The sequence below is a fragment of the Oncorhynchus clarkii genome, chromosome 16, assembly GCF_045791955.1.
Source record: "Oncorhynchus clarkii lewisi isolate Uvic-CL-2024 chromosome 16, UVic_Ocla_1.0, whole genome shotgun sequence".
Classification (NCBI taxonomy): Eukaryota; Metazoa; Chordata; class Actinopteri; order Salmoniformes; family Salmonidae; genus Oncorhynchus; species Oncorhynchus clarkii.
Genome location: NC_092162.1, coordinates 16,102,378 through 16,119,020, shown reverse-complemented (window position 1 = coordinate 16,119,020; position 16,643 = coordinate 16,102,378). Strand labels below are relative to the sequence as shown.

The 16,643-nt window shown below is 42.6% G+C and overlaps 1 protein-coding gene across 21 annotated transcripts in view; it reads right to left on the bottom strand.

Moving 5' to 3' along the window:
- The window catches only part of LOC139368037 (transcription factor 7-like 2), a 111,636-nt gene that overhangs the window by 59,351 nt on the left and 35,642 nt on the right, over nucleotides 1–16,643 (bottom strand). For 16 of the 21 annotated variants that reach the window (XM_071106543.1, XM_071106544.1, XM_071106551.1 and 13 more), the window contains exons 4-5: nucleotides 16,384–16,485; nucleotides 10,419–10,478 (exon numbers count right to left, since the gene is read on the bottom strand). In XM_071106543.1, the coding sequence (XP_070962644.1) occupies nucleotides 10,419–10,478; nucleotides 16,384–16,485 (162 nt within the window). The remainder of the gene's footprint in view (nucleotides 1–10,418; nucleotides 10,479–16,383; nucleotides 16,486–16,643) is intronic. The other 5 variants (XM_071106553.1, XM_071106556.1, XM_071106557.1 and 2 more) reach the window with 1 other exon arrangement.

The following is a 16,643-nucleotide window of genomic DNA, read 5'->3' as shown; positions in this document are numbered from 1 at the left end:
TATATACACAGTTGAAGTCGGAAGTTTACATACACCTTAGCCAAATACATTTAAACTCAGTTTTTCACAATTCCTGACATTTAATCCTAGTAAAAGTTCCCTGTCTTAAGTCAGTTAAGATCACCACTATATTTTAAGAATGTGAAATGTCAGAATAATAGTAGAGAGCAGCTACTATTTTATTTCTTTCATCACATTCACAGTGGGTCAGAAGTTTACATACACTCAATTAGTATTTGGTAGCATTGCCTTTAAATTGTTTAACTTGAATCAAACGTTTTGGGTAGCCTTCCATAAGCTTCCCACAATAAGTTGGGTGAATTTTGGCCCATTCCTCCTGTCAGAGCTGGTGTAACCGAGTCAGGTTTGTAGGCCTCCTTGCTTGTACGTGCTTTTTCAGTTCTGCCCACAAATGTTCTATATTGATTGAGTTCAGGGCTTTGTGATGGCCACTCTAATACCTTGACTTTGTTGTCCTTAAGCCATTTTTCCACAACTTTGGAAGGATGCTTGTTGTCATTGTCCATTTGGAAGACCCTATTTCGACCAAGCTGATGTCTTGAGATGTTGCTTCAATATATCCACATAATTTTCCTACCTCATGATGCCATCTATTTTGTGAAGTGCACCAGTCCCTCCTGCAGCAAAGCATCCCCACAACATGACGCTGCCACCCCCAAGCTTCTCGGTTGGGATGGTGTTCTTCGGCTTGCAAGCCTCCCCCTTTTTCCTCCAAACATAATGATGGTCATTATGGCCAAACAGTTCTATTTTCCGACCAGAGGATATTTCTACAAAAAGTACGATCTTTGTCCCCATGTGCAGTTGCAAACCGTAGTCTGGCATTTTTACGGTGGTTTTCAGGTGGTTTTCAGTTTTCAGGTTATGTCGATATAGGACTTGTATTACTGTGGATATAGATACTTGTGTACCTGTTTCCTCCAGCATCTTCACAAGGTCTGTTGCTGTTGTTCTGGGATTGATTTGTACTTTTCGCACCAAAGTACGTTCATCTCTAGGAGACAGAACGCGTCTCCTTCCTGAGCGGTATGATGGCTGCGTGGTCCCATGGTGTTTATACTTCCGTACTATTGTTTGTACAGATGAATGTGGTACCTTCAGGCGTTTGGAAATTGCTCCCAAAAATGAATCAGACTTTTTTTTCTGAGGTCTCGGCTGATTTCTTTTGATTTTCCCATGATGCCAAGCAAAAAAGCACTGAGTTTGAAGGTAGGCCTTAAAATACATCCACAGGTACACCTCCAATTGACTCAAATTATGTCAATTAGCCTATCAGAAGCATCCATGACAAACATTTCTGGAATTTTCCAAGCTGTTTAACTTCTTGCTCCTACTTGAGACGCAGATGTCTCAAGTAGACACCTGGAAATGCAAATGCGCTACGCTAAATGCTAAATGTACTCGTTAAAACTCAAACGTTCATCAAAATTCACATGCAGGGTATTGAATTAAAGCTACACTCGTTGTGAACCTAGCCAACAAGTCAGATTTTTAAAATGCTTTTCGGCGAAAGCATGAGAAGCTATTATCTGATAGCATGCAACACCCCAAAATGCCTGAATGCGATGTAAACAAAGATATAGCTTAGCCGGCGCTACACAAAACGCAGAAATAAAATATAAAACATTCATTACCTTTGACGAGCTTCTTTCTTGGCACTCCTATATGCCCCATAAACATCACTATTGGGTCTTTTTTTCGTTTAAATCGGTCCATATATACCCAAAATAGCTTTCTATGGAAGCTGTGTCATTCAAACATAGTTTTTAAACGCTGCGTCATTTTTTTAAATTAAAAAAGTCGACGATAAACTTTCACAAAACACTTCGAAATACTTTTGTAATCCAACTTTAGGTATTAGTAAACGTTTATAATCTATCAAAATGATTACAGGGCGATGTATATTCAATAGCTCCTCGTTTTCAAATCAATGGCTGCCAATGTGCACATTCAAAACATCCTGGTGGAGACCGGAAGAAATGGAATCCAGTTAGTTGGATTTACCAAGAAAAAAGTCCCTTGAAAATGACGACAATGGCGACATCGTGTGGAATCTGTAGGAATTGCATGCAGATCCATAATTAATTTTGTGCCCTTTTAACAACCCATGAAAGTGACGCATGGAAATTATTTTTAGCTTTCAGAGAGCAGTTTTTCTTGCGTTTTTTGATGAAACAAACGATCTGTTATAGTCACAGCCGTGATTTAACCAGTTTTAGAAACTTCAGAGTGTTTTCTATCCACACATACTAATCATATGCATATACTATATTCCTGGCATGAGTAGCAGGACGCTGAAAAGTTGCGCGATTTTTAACAGAATGTTCGAAAAAGGAGGGGGTAGACTTAAGAGGTTTTAAGGAGCCTTTTGGACCTAGATTGGAAATCAAATCAAATCTAATTTTATTAGTCACATGCGCCGAATACAACCGTATAGTAAAATGCTTACTTACGAGCCCCTAACCAACAATATAGTTATTTTTTAAAATATGGATAAGAATAAGAAATAAAAGTAAAAAATGAAAGGGGGGGGGGGGGGCACTGCTTGTGTGGTAGAAGCTGTTTAGAAGCCTCTTGTACCTAGACTTGGTGCTCCGGTACCGCTTGCCGTGCGGTAGCGGAGAGAACAGTCTATTACTAGGGTGGCTAGAGTCTTTGACAATTTTTAGGGCATTCCTCTGACACCACCTCGTATAGAGGTCCTGGATGGCAGGAAGCTTTGCCCTAGTGATGTACTGGGCCATTCGAACTACCATCTGTAGTGCCTTGCGGTCAGAGGCCGAGCAGTTGCCATACCAGGCAGTGATGATGGTAAATAATGTATTGTGTCATTTTGGAGTCACTTTTATTGTAAATAAGAACATAATACGTTTCTATACACTTCCACATGAATGTGGATCCTACCATAATTACAAATAATCCTGACTGAATCGTGAATAATGATGAGTGAGAAAGTTAGATGCACAAATATCATACCCCCTGAAAAAATGCTAACCTCCCCTGTTATTGTAATGTTGAGAAGTTAGCATGTCTTGGGGGTATGATATTTGTGCCCCTCACTAATCACTATTCACGATTAATTCCGGATTATCTGTAATCATGGTTGCATCCACATTAATGGAACAGGTGATGGAGCGTACTGGAATTTAATATGGATGTTAGAAACTGAGTTTTTCTGATGCTAGCAAGCATGTATTTGCACACTGCAGTCAGTGCACAACCGGCACACTGTTTACATGTAACGTTAGCCAGCAATTCGTTTTCTCAGCTACAGTTTGAGTTGTGTCCTGTCTAAGAGTGAAATGTGGCTAACTCTTACTGAAGCTTGGAGTATGGATTGCAAAAGCCAATCGCATGCATTGTACGGTAGCAGTGTCACAATTTGTCCAAAGTTTGGTGTTGGTTTTGAACTAATGTACTAGCTAACGTAAACTCACTCCCTTTTGTACATCGCCTTGGTCCGTACAATTGCCTTCATTTTAGTGCCCTAAAAACTAAAATACTTCCAGATCAACTGTAATGTCAATATCATTGTAAAGCCCAATTTCTCCCCTTTCCAACAGAATCAATTACATGACCTAAACGCTGCCAGTTTCTGCATAATTCTAGAAGGCAATGAGCCCAATCGGGTCTTTTTAAAAATGGCGGGTGGGGAAATGAAACTAATGTGTGATAGTGAGAAGGAGAGATGTGTGAGAAAATAGCTTTTTTTCACTCGATCTGTCCAACTTATCACCTTAACGCCTCTAAAATGTAAATAAAACACTATAAAGAGTTTATATAATGTGTCATTACATGCGTATTTGAAGGTTTGTGTCGAATTTGAATCAGGTTTTTAGGGCGGTGGTAAAGTGATCTTAGAAGTAAACAGCGGCTTTGAGAATGATAATCGCATACAATGATGACGCAAAAAATGGCTAGGTATCCCCCCCTTACCCCCGTCACTGTCCATTTCTTGTTTTTAAAGGATGAGAGAACTGCTACACCTGGTGGAGAGAGATTGTAAGACAGAAATAGTTGCTTTATGCGTGCTGTACTTTACGACATGACACGTCACGATGTAACGGAGGGTCCGTTTTTTCAACTTTTCTCCAATACTATAGAGCCATTACCATGTCGATCAACGCTTGAATAGAAACCTAGTTCACACCCCCGATTTTGAAGTCAACACAGTCGCTACAGTCCCATTAGTTTTCTTTGTAGCCTCGTTTGAATGTTGCAGTTGCGCACATTTGTACGGAATGGGGTGAGTTTACGTTAGCTATGTTTTGTGGGAAAATGTAGGACTCCCATTTGGATGTGAGCTAGCAAACGTTAGCTAGCTTCTGTGTCAAGGTCAGCTGTTTTTGTGTATAAATCTTCCATAACCAAAAAATAGCTAGCAACCTTTCTTTGCTTGTTCATTAGCTAGCTAGCTTTTAGCTGACTGGTGTCAGCTAGTTACAGAGGCTAGCTGCTGGACTTTGGACAAGTAAGCTAATGTTGGCTAGCTAGCTACCTAGCTATTCAAAATATCTGTTTGTATTTGTTCATTGTGGTATTCAGCTTGAATACCACCATATCGCTCGCTATCTACTGTAGCCTGTGTTTGTTCTTATACTTTTCTTATGACTGGTATCCTGGTGAAGCTGTGTTGTTGCCGAGCCACCAAATTTCTTGACCTGGTGTTAGAACTCTGAAAAATATATTAGCATTGTCAATGCTAGCAAATGCTACAAGGTAGCACGTCAATGGCATGTGAGAGTGAATAAGTATGCATTTAATCAAACGTATTCAGTCCGAAAAGGTGGCAAGTCTAATGGTCATTTTATGGACACTTTAGTCTCGTTCTTATCCAACGCCTAGATATTGAGCTTGGCCGGGGCAAATTTGTTTGATTTTTTCCTAATGCTAACGACCCTGTTCAAAATCTGGTATATGGTTGCGGTGACGGCTAATAACGAGAGCCAGGGAGTTACCTCCAATCGAGGTGATTTGAGAATTTTCATCAACATTAATGTCATATGTTAGAGGGCTGCAGAGTGGTCTAAGGCACTGCATCTCAGTGCTAGAGGCATCACTACTACTGTATCACAACCGGCCGTGATCGGGAGTCCCATAGAGCGGAGCACAATTGGCCCAGCGTCGTCAGGGTTAGGGGAGGGTTTGGCCGGGGTAGGCCATCATTGTAAAATAAGAATTTGTTCTTAACTGACTTGCCTAGTTAAATAAAAGTTTTTAAATAGATTTTAAAAATATGATATGATGGTAAGGAAATTTGAATTTAATATTGAGTTTCAACCAACGCCATACTATTGTAGCGCCGACCAGTGCGACAATAATAATGGATTTTCCTTAACAACATACCCATGTTTGAATGAAATTGGCCAATGTTTCCCCGACATGTGTGGCAATTATGATTTAAGGATGTTCCCTTACTTAGTGCCCTTGTGGTATTCTCAGGTAGATTTAAGTGGCACGTTAATAAGCCCTTTAATCAGAGGTGATTCTTGGAGGGCTGGGGGGGAAAAAAATAAAAAATAAACGTGCATACTTGCAGAGGTATGCAAGAGCATGCAAATACAATCACCTGCCTCGGTGTGAACTGTCACAAATATCCACAAAATATTCAAAAAAATTGTCTGTCATTGCTTTTTTTGAGGATTCAAGAGACTAAAGAAGAGCCTGGCACTCAGGGATCATTGACTACACTGACTGTGGAAAATTAAAAACACAGCCAAACAAATAAAGAAAGTTCAGAGATGTCTTCACTGAAACTGCTGAGAAGAACAAAATAAAATAAATTGGAGGTTAGTCTCACTCAGGTTGAAAAACTCACTGAGGACAATACAAAACTATTCAGAAATCAGATACCGAGTGTTCTCAACTAATCCCCCTGACCCGCTCTCACGCCGTACGAGCAGGGAAACTAAACCTAATTCAGGGCGGCTTAAGTGCTCCCTGGAAACAGTCAGCATTCCACCGGCCAACACACACACACACACACACACACACACCCACACAGACAGACACACTCAGAGAGAGAAAGAGAGAAGATTTTAAACTTTGACTGCCACAGTGCATTCAACCGTAGCAATAAATTGTTTTTGGGGCTGTGGGGTTCATCGCCTCTCCGTAGACCCCCAGCCCACACTACCCCTCTCAAAACATCCCACCCAAAATCTCTCACCCCAAACAAAGTGCGGCCACTGCAATCAGGCAAAGAAGCAGGCAGGGGATGGGTGCCAGTCTAGCCAGTGAATGTGATTCAAGAGGACAGCAGACAGTAGCACTATATACTTTTGGAGTCGAATATTAGAGTTGTACATCCAGCTTCCTTTGGGTGCACTGCTATTTGACCCTGACCTTTGGACATCTTTCAGCCAGATACAGCAACACATAATCCTTAAAAGGAGAAGTTTACTTCTTTACAACCAAATCTCTATTGTTTATGTAAATGGGATGTTACAGCTAAAAGGGTCAAGACACTTATTTAGCGATTTCACTTGTTTTGGAGAAACTCATTCCTGTTCTGCAGTACGGGGGACTCTGAAATAACATGAATAAATGCTCCTAAAACACCCAAATATGTCCTTTTAGAAACAGAAACTCTCTCAGTATAGTGTTTCAGGTCTTTAGATGTTATACGCATGAAATTGGGTCACTATTCGAACTTTATCCACAGCGTTATATTCCATTTTGTGCGACTCAAGACGTCTCCTCTAATCCAGCTGTTCCATTCTTGGTGTAGCCTGCTGCTAGAATGGTCACTCGAGTCGAAACATTCTTGGTGTAGCCTGCTGCTAGAATGGTCACTCGAGTCGAAACATTCTTGGTGTAGCCTGCTGCTAGAATGGTCACTCGAGTCGAAACAAATTGGAATATAACGCTGCGGATAAAGTTCAAAATGACACAATGTCATGCAAGTTTCTCAAAAACAAGTAGAATTGCAAAAAAAAAGTGTCTGGACCCTTCTATAACATGTCATTTACATCAAAAATAGAGATTTTGCAGTATTAAAAAAAAACACAATTCTCCTTTAATGAGACATTTTTAAGACTTTAATTGTAGAGGGATTATCATTTACGTTATTTACAGTTTCTTTTCCTTTAACCTTCTGACCAAGTAAGCACTGGCTGTGATTTCATAGAGCACTAACACGAGTCATGACGCACACACAAACACATACTGTACTTTGGAGGCAAACACTGCTCCAAACTCTACAGGCGACCCGAGGGATATTCTCTATATTACTTAACCCGACTCTCTCATGTCAAAACTTCCTGGAGTAGGCATTTCTAAAAGAAAAACAAAGAGTTTTCACAAAGTAATAGCGCTGTGTATAGTCCCACACAATTCAGTCTGGCAAGAAAGTGAGAACAGAGGGAGGAAGGATTTCAACAAAAACAAATCATTGGTTTGCCGAACAGATGTGTTTTAAAAACACCCTCCAAAGATTGAGATTTTATCTCCTGAGTCAATCAATTTTGTGTGTTGATGCCGACTTGAGATAGGGTCAATTCAATTGTCTCAATTTTGCAGTAACATTGGCAATAACTGACAGAGCAAGGAAATAAAACGTTTCATGCTCTGTTGGCGGCATCAGGGCTGGACTATAGGCTACTTGTAAAGTTATAGCCTAAATCCTCATGTTAACTCACTGTAATATGTTTCCCTCCTTTGCTGCCTTCCCATCACCCCTCCTCCTATTTCTCCTCCTCCTTGGAACCAGTCATTCCATTCCTCAGCTGAGAAAAGGAGGTCACGTATCGACTTACCCAGCGTCCCTCTCCCTCTACAGCCACAAGACCCTTCAGAAGAACCCCCCCCCCCCCCCCCCCCCATTTCATTCCATCACTCTACCCAACCCGGAACAACACCTCCCCATTTCAATTCTTCCATACTAACCCTTCCCTCTCATTTCAATTCTTCCATACCCCCCACTTCCCCCTTCCCGCCCAACCATGCCCTCAGCCCAATACTAATTGGTAAATCTGTTGAACCATAGCAGTTCCAACAATGAGACACCTGGAGTTCTGTCAAAGCGAGTTTCCCTGTGAAACGCCCTCAAGAACTAATACAGTACACGGCCCCCTCTCCATCGCTCACAGCAGCCCAGCCACAGAATCAGATGGGGGACTTGGGCAGAGGAGGAGGGAGGGAGGGAGGGAGGGTTGGACAAGCAGGGGGATATAGAAAAAGTGCTTCATGTTAATGATCATTATTTGGAAAATTCGCAGTGGGATGTTTCACCAGGTCCCTGAAGACCAATATGCCAAATTAACGAATCTGTTTGCACACTGCACCATTATTTAAGGTCAAATTTTGATGAGACATTTTTCTATCTGACTGCAAAACTAAGCTACTATTTTAAAAAGGATCAGTGCCATCACTTTCTCGTCACTTTTACAGTTTGCTCTCAAGCACAGACACACACACGCACACAGACACATGCCTGCAGTGTGTCACAAGGCGTGGTGTCTGTGATGTCATGTGCAACTGTGCTTGACAACCTTACTTGACCTGACGAAGACCACTAATGTAGCACACAAACAGGCACACCTCAAATTGGATTGGGCAACCATACATCTACATCTTAAACAGAGAGACACAGACACCAACACATATGCAGACACACTGGTGCAGACAAACACATATTCAAGACTCACAAAGAAACACAGACATAGACACACCCAACAGAGCTCCTGCCTTGCCTAATCAAACAAGTTCTGGCAGACACTTTTTACTGAAGGGAGGGAGGGGGAATGAGGGATATCTCTCTCCACTTGTAAACAGTGTTTACATTAAAGGTTGTTCCCGAAAGTGTTTTTTCCAAGTGAAACATTTTTATTACTGACACGGTCCCAATGGAGTGTGGAAAATCAAGCAATTGATCAGCCGGAGCAACTCAAGCAGGAATCTCAAAATAATCCGGGATCCATACAAAGGAGACAACAATTAGTTTTCGACTTGGCTCCTCAATGACAACCCACGTCCCACAGTTCCTCTCACTCCCGTCATCAGGCTAAACGTGCAACCATGAGCCACAATCTAGCCTAGCGCCCACTGATCTGGCAGCAGTCAACAGTCAGCTCTGCAGATGAAGGCTAGCCATTATGTCCTGCTCCATTCAAACGCTGACCGTTTGGGTACGTCAAGAAGGGAACCATAATTGAAAAGTAGTAATATAGAAATGAAACAGGCCCTGACTATTCATGGTCCGTTGATGGCTCCTGACGACAGGAGAACAATTCAGAAAAGAAAGAGAGAGAGAGAGAGAGAGAGAGAGAGAGAGAGAGAGAGAGAGAGAGATTCACACACTCCACTCCCTAGTTAACTTCTCGCTGGCTCTGCATTCAGATGCCGATAATAAAGAGAATCCTCTTCAAGACAGCTGCTAAGAGAAATAGATGAAAAGAGAACAGAAAGAGATTCTCTCTCCCGGATGGTAATTCAAACACGAACACAGAATACAGTCCTTCAGCAAAAGACTGGAAAACGATTGACATCTCATAATATGTGAAAAAAAGAATTACCAAAAACCTCAGAATAAATACACTATACTGTCTGACAGAAACCTTTGTGGACCTGAAATCATCAACCTATACCATGTTCAAACAGTAAAGACTTAAAGTAAAATACCACCAAAAAATGACCTTTTTATATTTGTTTCATTAGTCTGTTGACATAGTCCCAAAATACCTACATTTCAAAATACACAAATCCTCCCAGTATGATGCATGTTGCATCCGCAGATGATTTCGATAGTTTGAAAGTTTTGGGACCTTGTCAACAGCGGACTAATGAAACAAATACCCCCCAAATATTTTCTGGGTGGAGTTTCCCTTATAATCAATAAGACACTTTGGCACTGTTGTAAAGCAAAGGATGCTACAATCCTCTATCGACAGAGAGCGTAATGCTACCTCGAGAGTAAACATTCTAAACCATCTGATGTTAGCCACAAAGCCCCGTCAGCAAACGGAGCTGGGCTACACCAACTATCATAACACTAGAGTGGGTTACAAGCCCATTACTCACAAAACACAGTTCACAGTTTTCTAAATCAGGCTTGCCAGAGAACTAGGAATGTATGTGTTGCACAAGACATCAGTACATATTTAGTGTGAGAACCAGGGTTAAAAAAAAAGTCAATAGGGTACTTGGAACTTCAAAAGTATCCCCCAAAATATCTGCACCAGCCCCCATTACAGAGCAACAACAAAGCAAGTCAACAACAAAGCAGCAACAGCACTCAAATCAACAGCAAACACAACAACATAGCATGATTAGGCTATCATTAGAATTATGACTATTATTATTCTTTTTTTTTTTAAATCATCATCATCATCATTTGTCAGTTGTTAATTTGGCATCATCAACCAGCTAGCAAGATACTTGGAATTCAAAGTTCTCACCAACTGAAATTGGTGAAGGCTCAGATCTGACTGTCCGGGGAATTCCAAGCAGAAGGGCCCCTGAAAGGCAAAGACGGACGTTCCCGAGTCACACAATTATATCAGCTCACACACACACACACACACACACACACACACACACACACACACACACACACACACACACACACACACACACACACACACACACACACACACACACACGCACACACACACACACACACACACACACACACACATCATCATCATCATCCTAGCCTACCAGGGACATGAATGCAAAGGAATGTGTTCTCACTTAAGCCTAATGCAGCCCCCCTTTTCACTAGCTAGGCTATTCATTTATTTAAAACTTCTATTTCCTTTCCTTTTCAGTGCCTCAGCTTTCTTTCTCTAGGGGTGCCTTAACTCTCCTTATACACACACACATTACACAGAGAGAATATGAGAACATGGGTTGGCTCTGGGTTGGCTACATGGCTGTTATACTGGCTGGCTAGTTGTTAACACTGGAGTAACTTGGCCGTTTCTTGCTGCTGGTTCAAAGACATTGACTTAGGAGACTGCAGCGTGCACTAGGGTGAACATGGGAAGATGTCTTCCTGTGCATGTCAGTAGGTGTGCAGCTAACAGCCAAATCACATTTTAAATCACTCTAAAAAATCAGGATATGAAGGGCATGGAAAGAGGAAAGGGGAAAAAAAAGAGGGGAAAGGAAGAGAAACAGGGAAGGAGAGAGTTCATGCATCAGTTTACAAAAGAAACGTGCACACTAATCACATTGTGCAAAGTCATTCAGACACACACAAAACAAAACCCTACTGGACCACCTAGGTTAGTGTGTTTCTCCATATACTGAAACCGTACTGTCGTGTACAGGTCACTCTGCACTAAGGTCAATGAGTCAATTCTCAGAACAGGCTTACAGTATTTTCAGTGCTTACACATACACGCACACACATTCTAGATGTCCGTCACACATTCCCCAGGGTGGCCTTAGTTCACAAGGGTTATAACCGCTAAAATACCACTCAGAGGTAAAGAGGACAATGACTTCCCAACTATTCCTGTGAGTTTCAAAGCCGCTATCCACATATCTCCGTGCAAATCAGATGACAGCGAACGGTGGAGAAAATAGGCTTCCCACTATTACAGGTCAGAATCTGGATGCTTCTTCTCTAGAGATTCCTCTGTCGTCTGCTTAGCAGCCTCTGACTGTCCTTGGGGTGTTCGTAAACAACTGGACATTCGGTGTTGTAGAGAAACAATGACTTTGTCTAGATTAGGTTTCACTGAGTGAAACAGCAAACCCCTACTGCCTCCTAGTCACAGTTCCCATGATTGACACACGTCTCGTCTCGCTGGTCTCACATTTGGCACCTTAGTTGGTTGTGATGTCAGCCTGACAGTGCAATGTCTGGTCTGAGACAGTGGACAGTGCAAAGGCCTGGTTGGGTGCCCATAGGAGGCACAAAGCCCCCTGTCTCAGGGTGAGGTCATGTCTCCTACTAACAGCTCTGGTCTAAAGCACTGCTGCCACAACAACAGACACCACTGAACACATCTGTGATAACGCTACCACTGACTTTGCTCAGACTAGCTAGCCAGAGCTTACATACTGTACTAGAGGGGAGTTTCTGAGCAAGGAATAGAGAAGAGAGAGAGAAAGAGAGACAGAGAAAGAGAGAGAGAAATATCGATAGAGAGAACGTGAAAGAGAGAGAGATCTCGTCTCGTAAACAGTGAGGGTAGTGTCTCCAGTCTGTGACCCTGGGGGCGCTCATTAACAGTGAAGGAGGCCAGGATTTCACACCAGGGCTTCCAACCCACAGGGCTATTGTCTGTACAACCCAGGTGCACCGCGATTCAGAGGGAGGAGGCATATCTTTATTTAACTTGTCACAACGTACATAAAGATGGACGCAGAGTGGGCAAGAGGCCACTTCTTTTCTAAAGATGACCGGCCAAGCCGTTCAGTCACAGTTGGGGACTGAGAAGTCATTGTGGGCATTTCCTGAACACATCTATTCTATTTCAAAATGTAGGGTTGGGCACTTCATTTCAAGCCAGCTCCCACCCGTTTCTGTAGGTCTTCTTCCAATGCACTTTATACGGAGAGACAAATGGGCCTGCAACGTGAAAGCCGAGTGTTCATTGGTTAGAAAGCCTCAGGTGGGAGGTCTTGCCATACATAGATGTAATGGTCAGGTTCCATCACTTCCTCAAAGCTAATTATCATACACTCGGAATAGGCACACAACAGGACACTACACCTTTCCCTTACTCCCTCAAGTTCCATGTTCCACACTGCTCCTGACGCGCGCCCGCACGCACGCACACACACACACACACACACACACACACACACACACACACACACACACACACACACACACACACACACACACACACACACACACACACACACACACACACACACACACACACACACACACACACACGGAAGCCCAATTGGAAAATGGTTAACACTCCAGCCCATCCCCTGTTGCCAGTGAAAGCCCAGAAAACAATGTAGACATTGTCTGGCCTAAACAAGACTCTAACAAAAGGACTGTGTGTGTGTGTGCACGTGCACTCTCTCGCTCTCAAACATATGCGTATTTCTGCCCCAGTTCCCAGCATGTCAATTTAAGAAACATTGTTAAGAATGTTTGACTTGCACCATAATAGTAAGTCTAAAGTGGTTGCGAAATGAAGGCTATTCATCACATAGCCTTTAATTTACTTTGTCAGATGACTGAGTAAGAAGATGACTCAATGTTTTAAAGCCAACAACAAGTGACGTCATCTTTCTTACATTCCCTTACCCTTTTCTAGTCTTTATACAGAGTAGAAATGTAAATCACTTTTCTTAACTTGAACACACAACAAATCCCGTAACAAATCATAAATCTGTCTAAAAACAAACCCCCCCTCTAAGCTACCAGAACAAGTAGCATAAAACATCAGCCAAATTGGTTATCTGTGGTGCACCAATAATTAAGGTGACTGTCAACTCATTGAGTTTTGAGACTGTGTACACGATGTGTCACATGAAGATAACACTAGGAACTTAAACTGTGTGACTACGGACTGAGGGTCTATTTTCCACAATATTATCTCTGTTGACTGTGTGAGGCAGATGCACAATACAAAAAATGTCTCTCCCTGGGTTCCTTTCTGTAAAAAAAAAAAATCACATCAATAGACTTATCAATAAATAATAACATTCACCGGTGGTCTATAAGTTCAGTGGCAGCGGTTTGGAGTCCGCCCCGCAGGGCGGTCAGACACTTCAAAGGCCCTGGCATGCCCCCTTCGCCAGCGTGGCGGTGAGGGGCAAACCACGCAGCCTCGTAGCGACAAGCCCTTGCGAGGTCACTTCCTCCATTCCCTTCATGGCTGACCCTCAAGAGCTCCACCCACTTCTCCCCCAGAAACTGACCTACCCAGAGACTCTTCACAAGATCCATTTTTATTTCATTCTGTGTATCTGTCTATCTGTCTTTGTCCTTCTCCATCTCTCTCTGCTCAATTTAGCATTTGTATGTCTCAAACTTGATCTTTTTTTGTTTCATTTACTGTTTCACCGTCTCTCTCTGACTTTTTCTAAGATTGAACTTCTCCTTATCTTCGGTGCCTATCGGCAGGCTCTTATCGCTGCAGTGCAGACAGCATATTCCTCAAGGTGCCCAGGTGTTCTTCCCATTTAAAAGCAAAAAGAAACCACTGTTTACCGCCCAATTGAGTGATTAGGGGATCCCATAAAGTAACATATAGGCCATGTTGGTTAGGGGGTTACGATCTATACATTTACACGCTGACTGAGACACGAAGGCACAAGGTGCTGTTATCTCTGACCATGCCCATCTGTCTATACGTTGTTAACACTGCTATGATGCAAACCAGGGAAACATTGAATCCAACTCCCCTCAGTCAGAGATAGATGGAGAGGAAGGGTGGGATGGGAAATAGCAACACAAGCTTCCTCTCACATCCATTTGAATCACTTACTCTAACAGCGAGTGTGTGCCGGTGCAGCAACACCTCTGATCCCCGGTTCTTGATCAAACAAATCACAGATGGTACCGATCAATCAAAAATAAATAATATAATAAACAATGAGATAAACACGTTTGCTGGCGCAACGAGACGCTAATGTATTCTGAGCACGAGGCATTTGAACCGGAAGCGTGGGTTGGATGTCATCTTAGGCAAGTCCTCTTCAAGCCCCCCGGTACTAAGGAGCAACGGAAGACGTGAGGTGATAAGTATTTACGGCCGTATGACTCACGGAGGAATAAAAACAGAAGTTTTTACCTGCAACTTAACTGCCTCCCACCAGCTTAATGATTTCAGAGGAGACGTAATGTCTCTTAAAATAACCGTCCGAGTAGGGCCCCCTGAACTTTACGGTATAAAAATAACACCGGCGTCTCTCGGCGTCTGTCCTACTGAGTTTGGTTGTTGTGTTTGTTAGAGCACTGTCATCGCCATCTCTTTGTCTTAGCATAACTTTTGACAGGGTTTCTGTTTCAAATAAACAGCCTATTTTAAGCTGTATGTACTTAACGAAACTGGGCAAAAGGCCAAGAGGGCTGGCGTGCCAACTTTCTATTCCCGTTGAACTGGAAACCATTTCTGATAGTATTTTTATTGTGGCTCATAAAAAACGGTCTATACTTGTCCAATACCAACAGTGCCTTGACATAATTTATGCCACTGAACGTTCAGGTCTTTGCGTAAAAACTCAGGCGCTAAACAAATGTCGACTGCGTGTTCGCTCCATGGGTCAACGCAGGGTCAAGCTATGTGGTGAACTCGAAATCAATCAGGTCAGAGTAGGACTACTGATCTCGAATCAGTTCCCCCGTGTCCATGTAATCTTCTTTGTTATGATCCAAAAGTTCAAACTGATCCTAGATCAGAGCTCATACTCGGAAAAGCTTTATGAATACGGGCCAATGGGTCTATAGCGTAGCCTAAACCAAGTATACGTCCGATAATATTGCATATACACCATGTATAAACATTAACGTGATGGAACTCCAGAAACAATGCTACCCACTATGCCAATTCTGGCCTAAGGCCCTTCTTAGTCACATAGTTAATAACTTTAACATCGGATTGATATTCCTCAACATGTTACCTCCACATTGACCTGACCTAATAGCCTGGAAAGTGAGAAACAGAACAGTGTAACAGAGAACTGGCTTTTCACATTTCAACATGGTCTATTAGACTACAATGATTCAGTTTTCATGACCCTATCACGGTCCAATAGTCACATAGCCAGCCTGGGTGCCCGGCGGTCATGCTCTTTGGAATGTGAGCAGGGTGGGTTCTTTAACCACGTGGCTATAACTCCGCCTACACCTCATGAAGGTGCTCATGAAGTCAGCAGAGTAAACCTTCCTTCTCTGAGGTTACGGGTCATCGCCATAGGTTTCCTATAAGGTTCATGTCCTTATCCGGCTCCAAACTCTACTGTACAGTAAGGGCTGGGCGGGGCCTCATGTCGACACACTGCGTCCGAAGCGGCGTGGCCGTCCAAAGAGCAATGGTCACCTGCCACTTTGCCAACTCCACTACAGCCAACAGCTTATCCCAAGTGAGCTTTGCCTTTCCCATGATCTTACCACTGGCTTTACGCAATCAGTACGATCAATATAATTATTATAGCCTCCAAAATGCTTTATATAAGCAAGACACCCCTCTAAAAAATATGATGAGTAGCTACCTCGGTTTAAAATATCTTGGCTGGTTAGTGAGTGACTGTCATTTCCTGGAAGACAGCCATCTCTCTAGGTATTTCAGTTAGTCACTGACATCCATTCAACAGGTTTTGTGTTGGGAAAAAGAGGGTATACAGAGGTGTACAACAGGACACAGTAGAAGGGTTGTCATTCCGTCTGAGAGGGGAAAAGAGGTAGAGAAGTGTAAAGGACTAAAGCAGGGTGCTACTTACAACGATGTGTGCCGGTGACGGGGACCGGGCATCTTTAAGTGCTTGTCTACTTTGAAGACTTCCGTGGTTAACATCGAGCAGGGGCCATTTCATCTGTAGGTACTAGATGGTGAGAAAGAAACAAAGTGGAGAAAGAAAAAAGAAGAGCACGTTAACGATGCAGAAAGTTGTCATTTATTTTACAGTTAATAACAAAAAGGAATCAACATTTTAAAAGAGATTACATTACTTAAATTCAAAACGGTAATCCCAAGGCATGT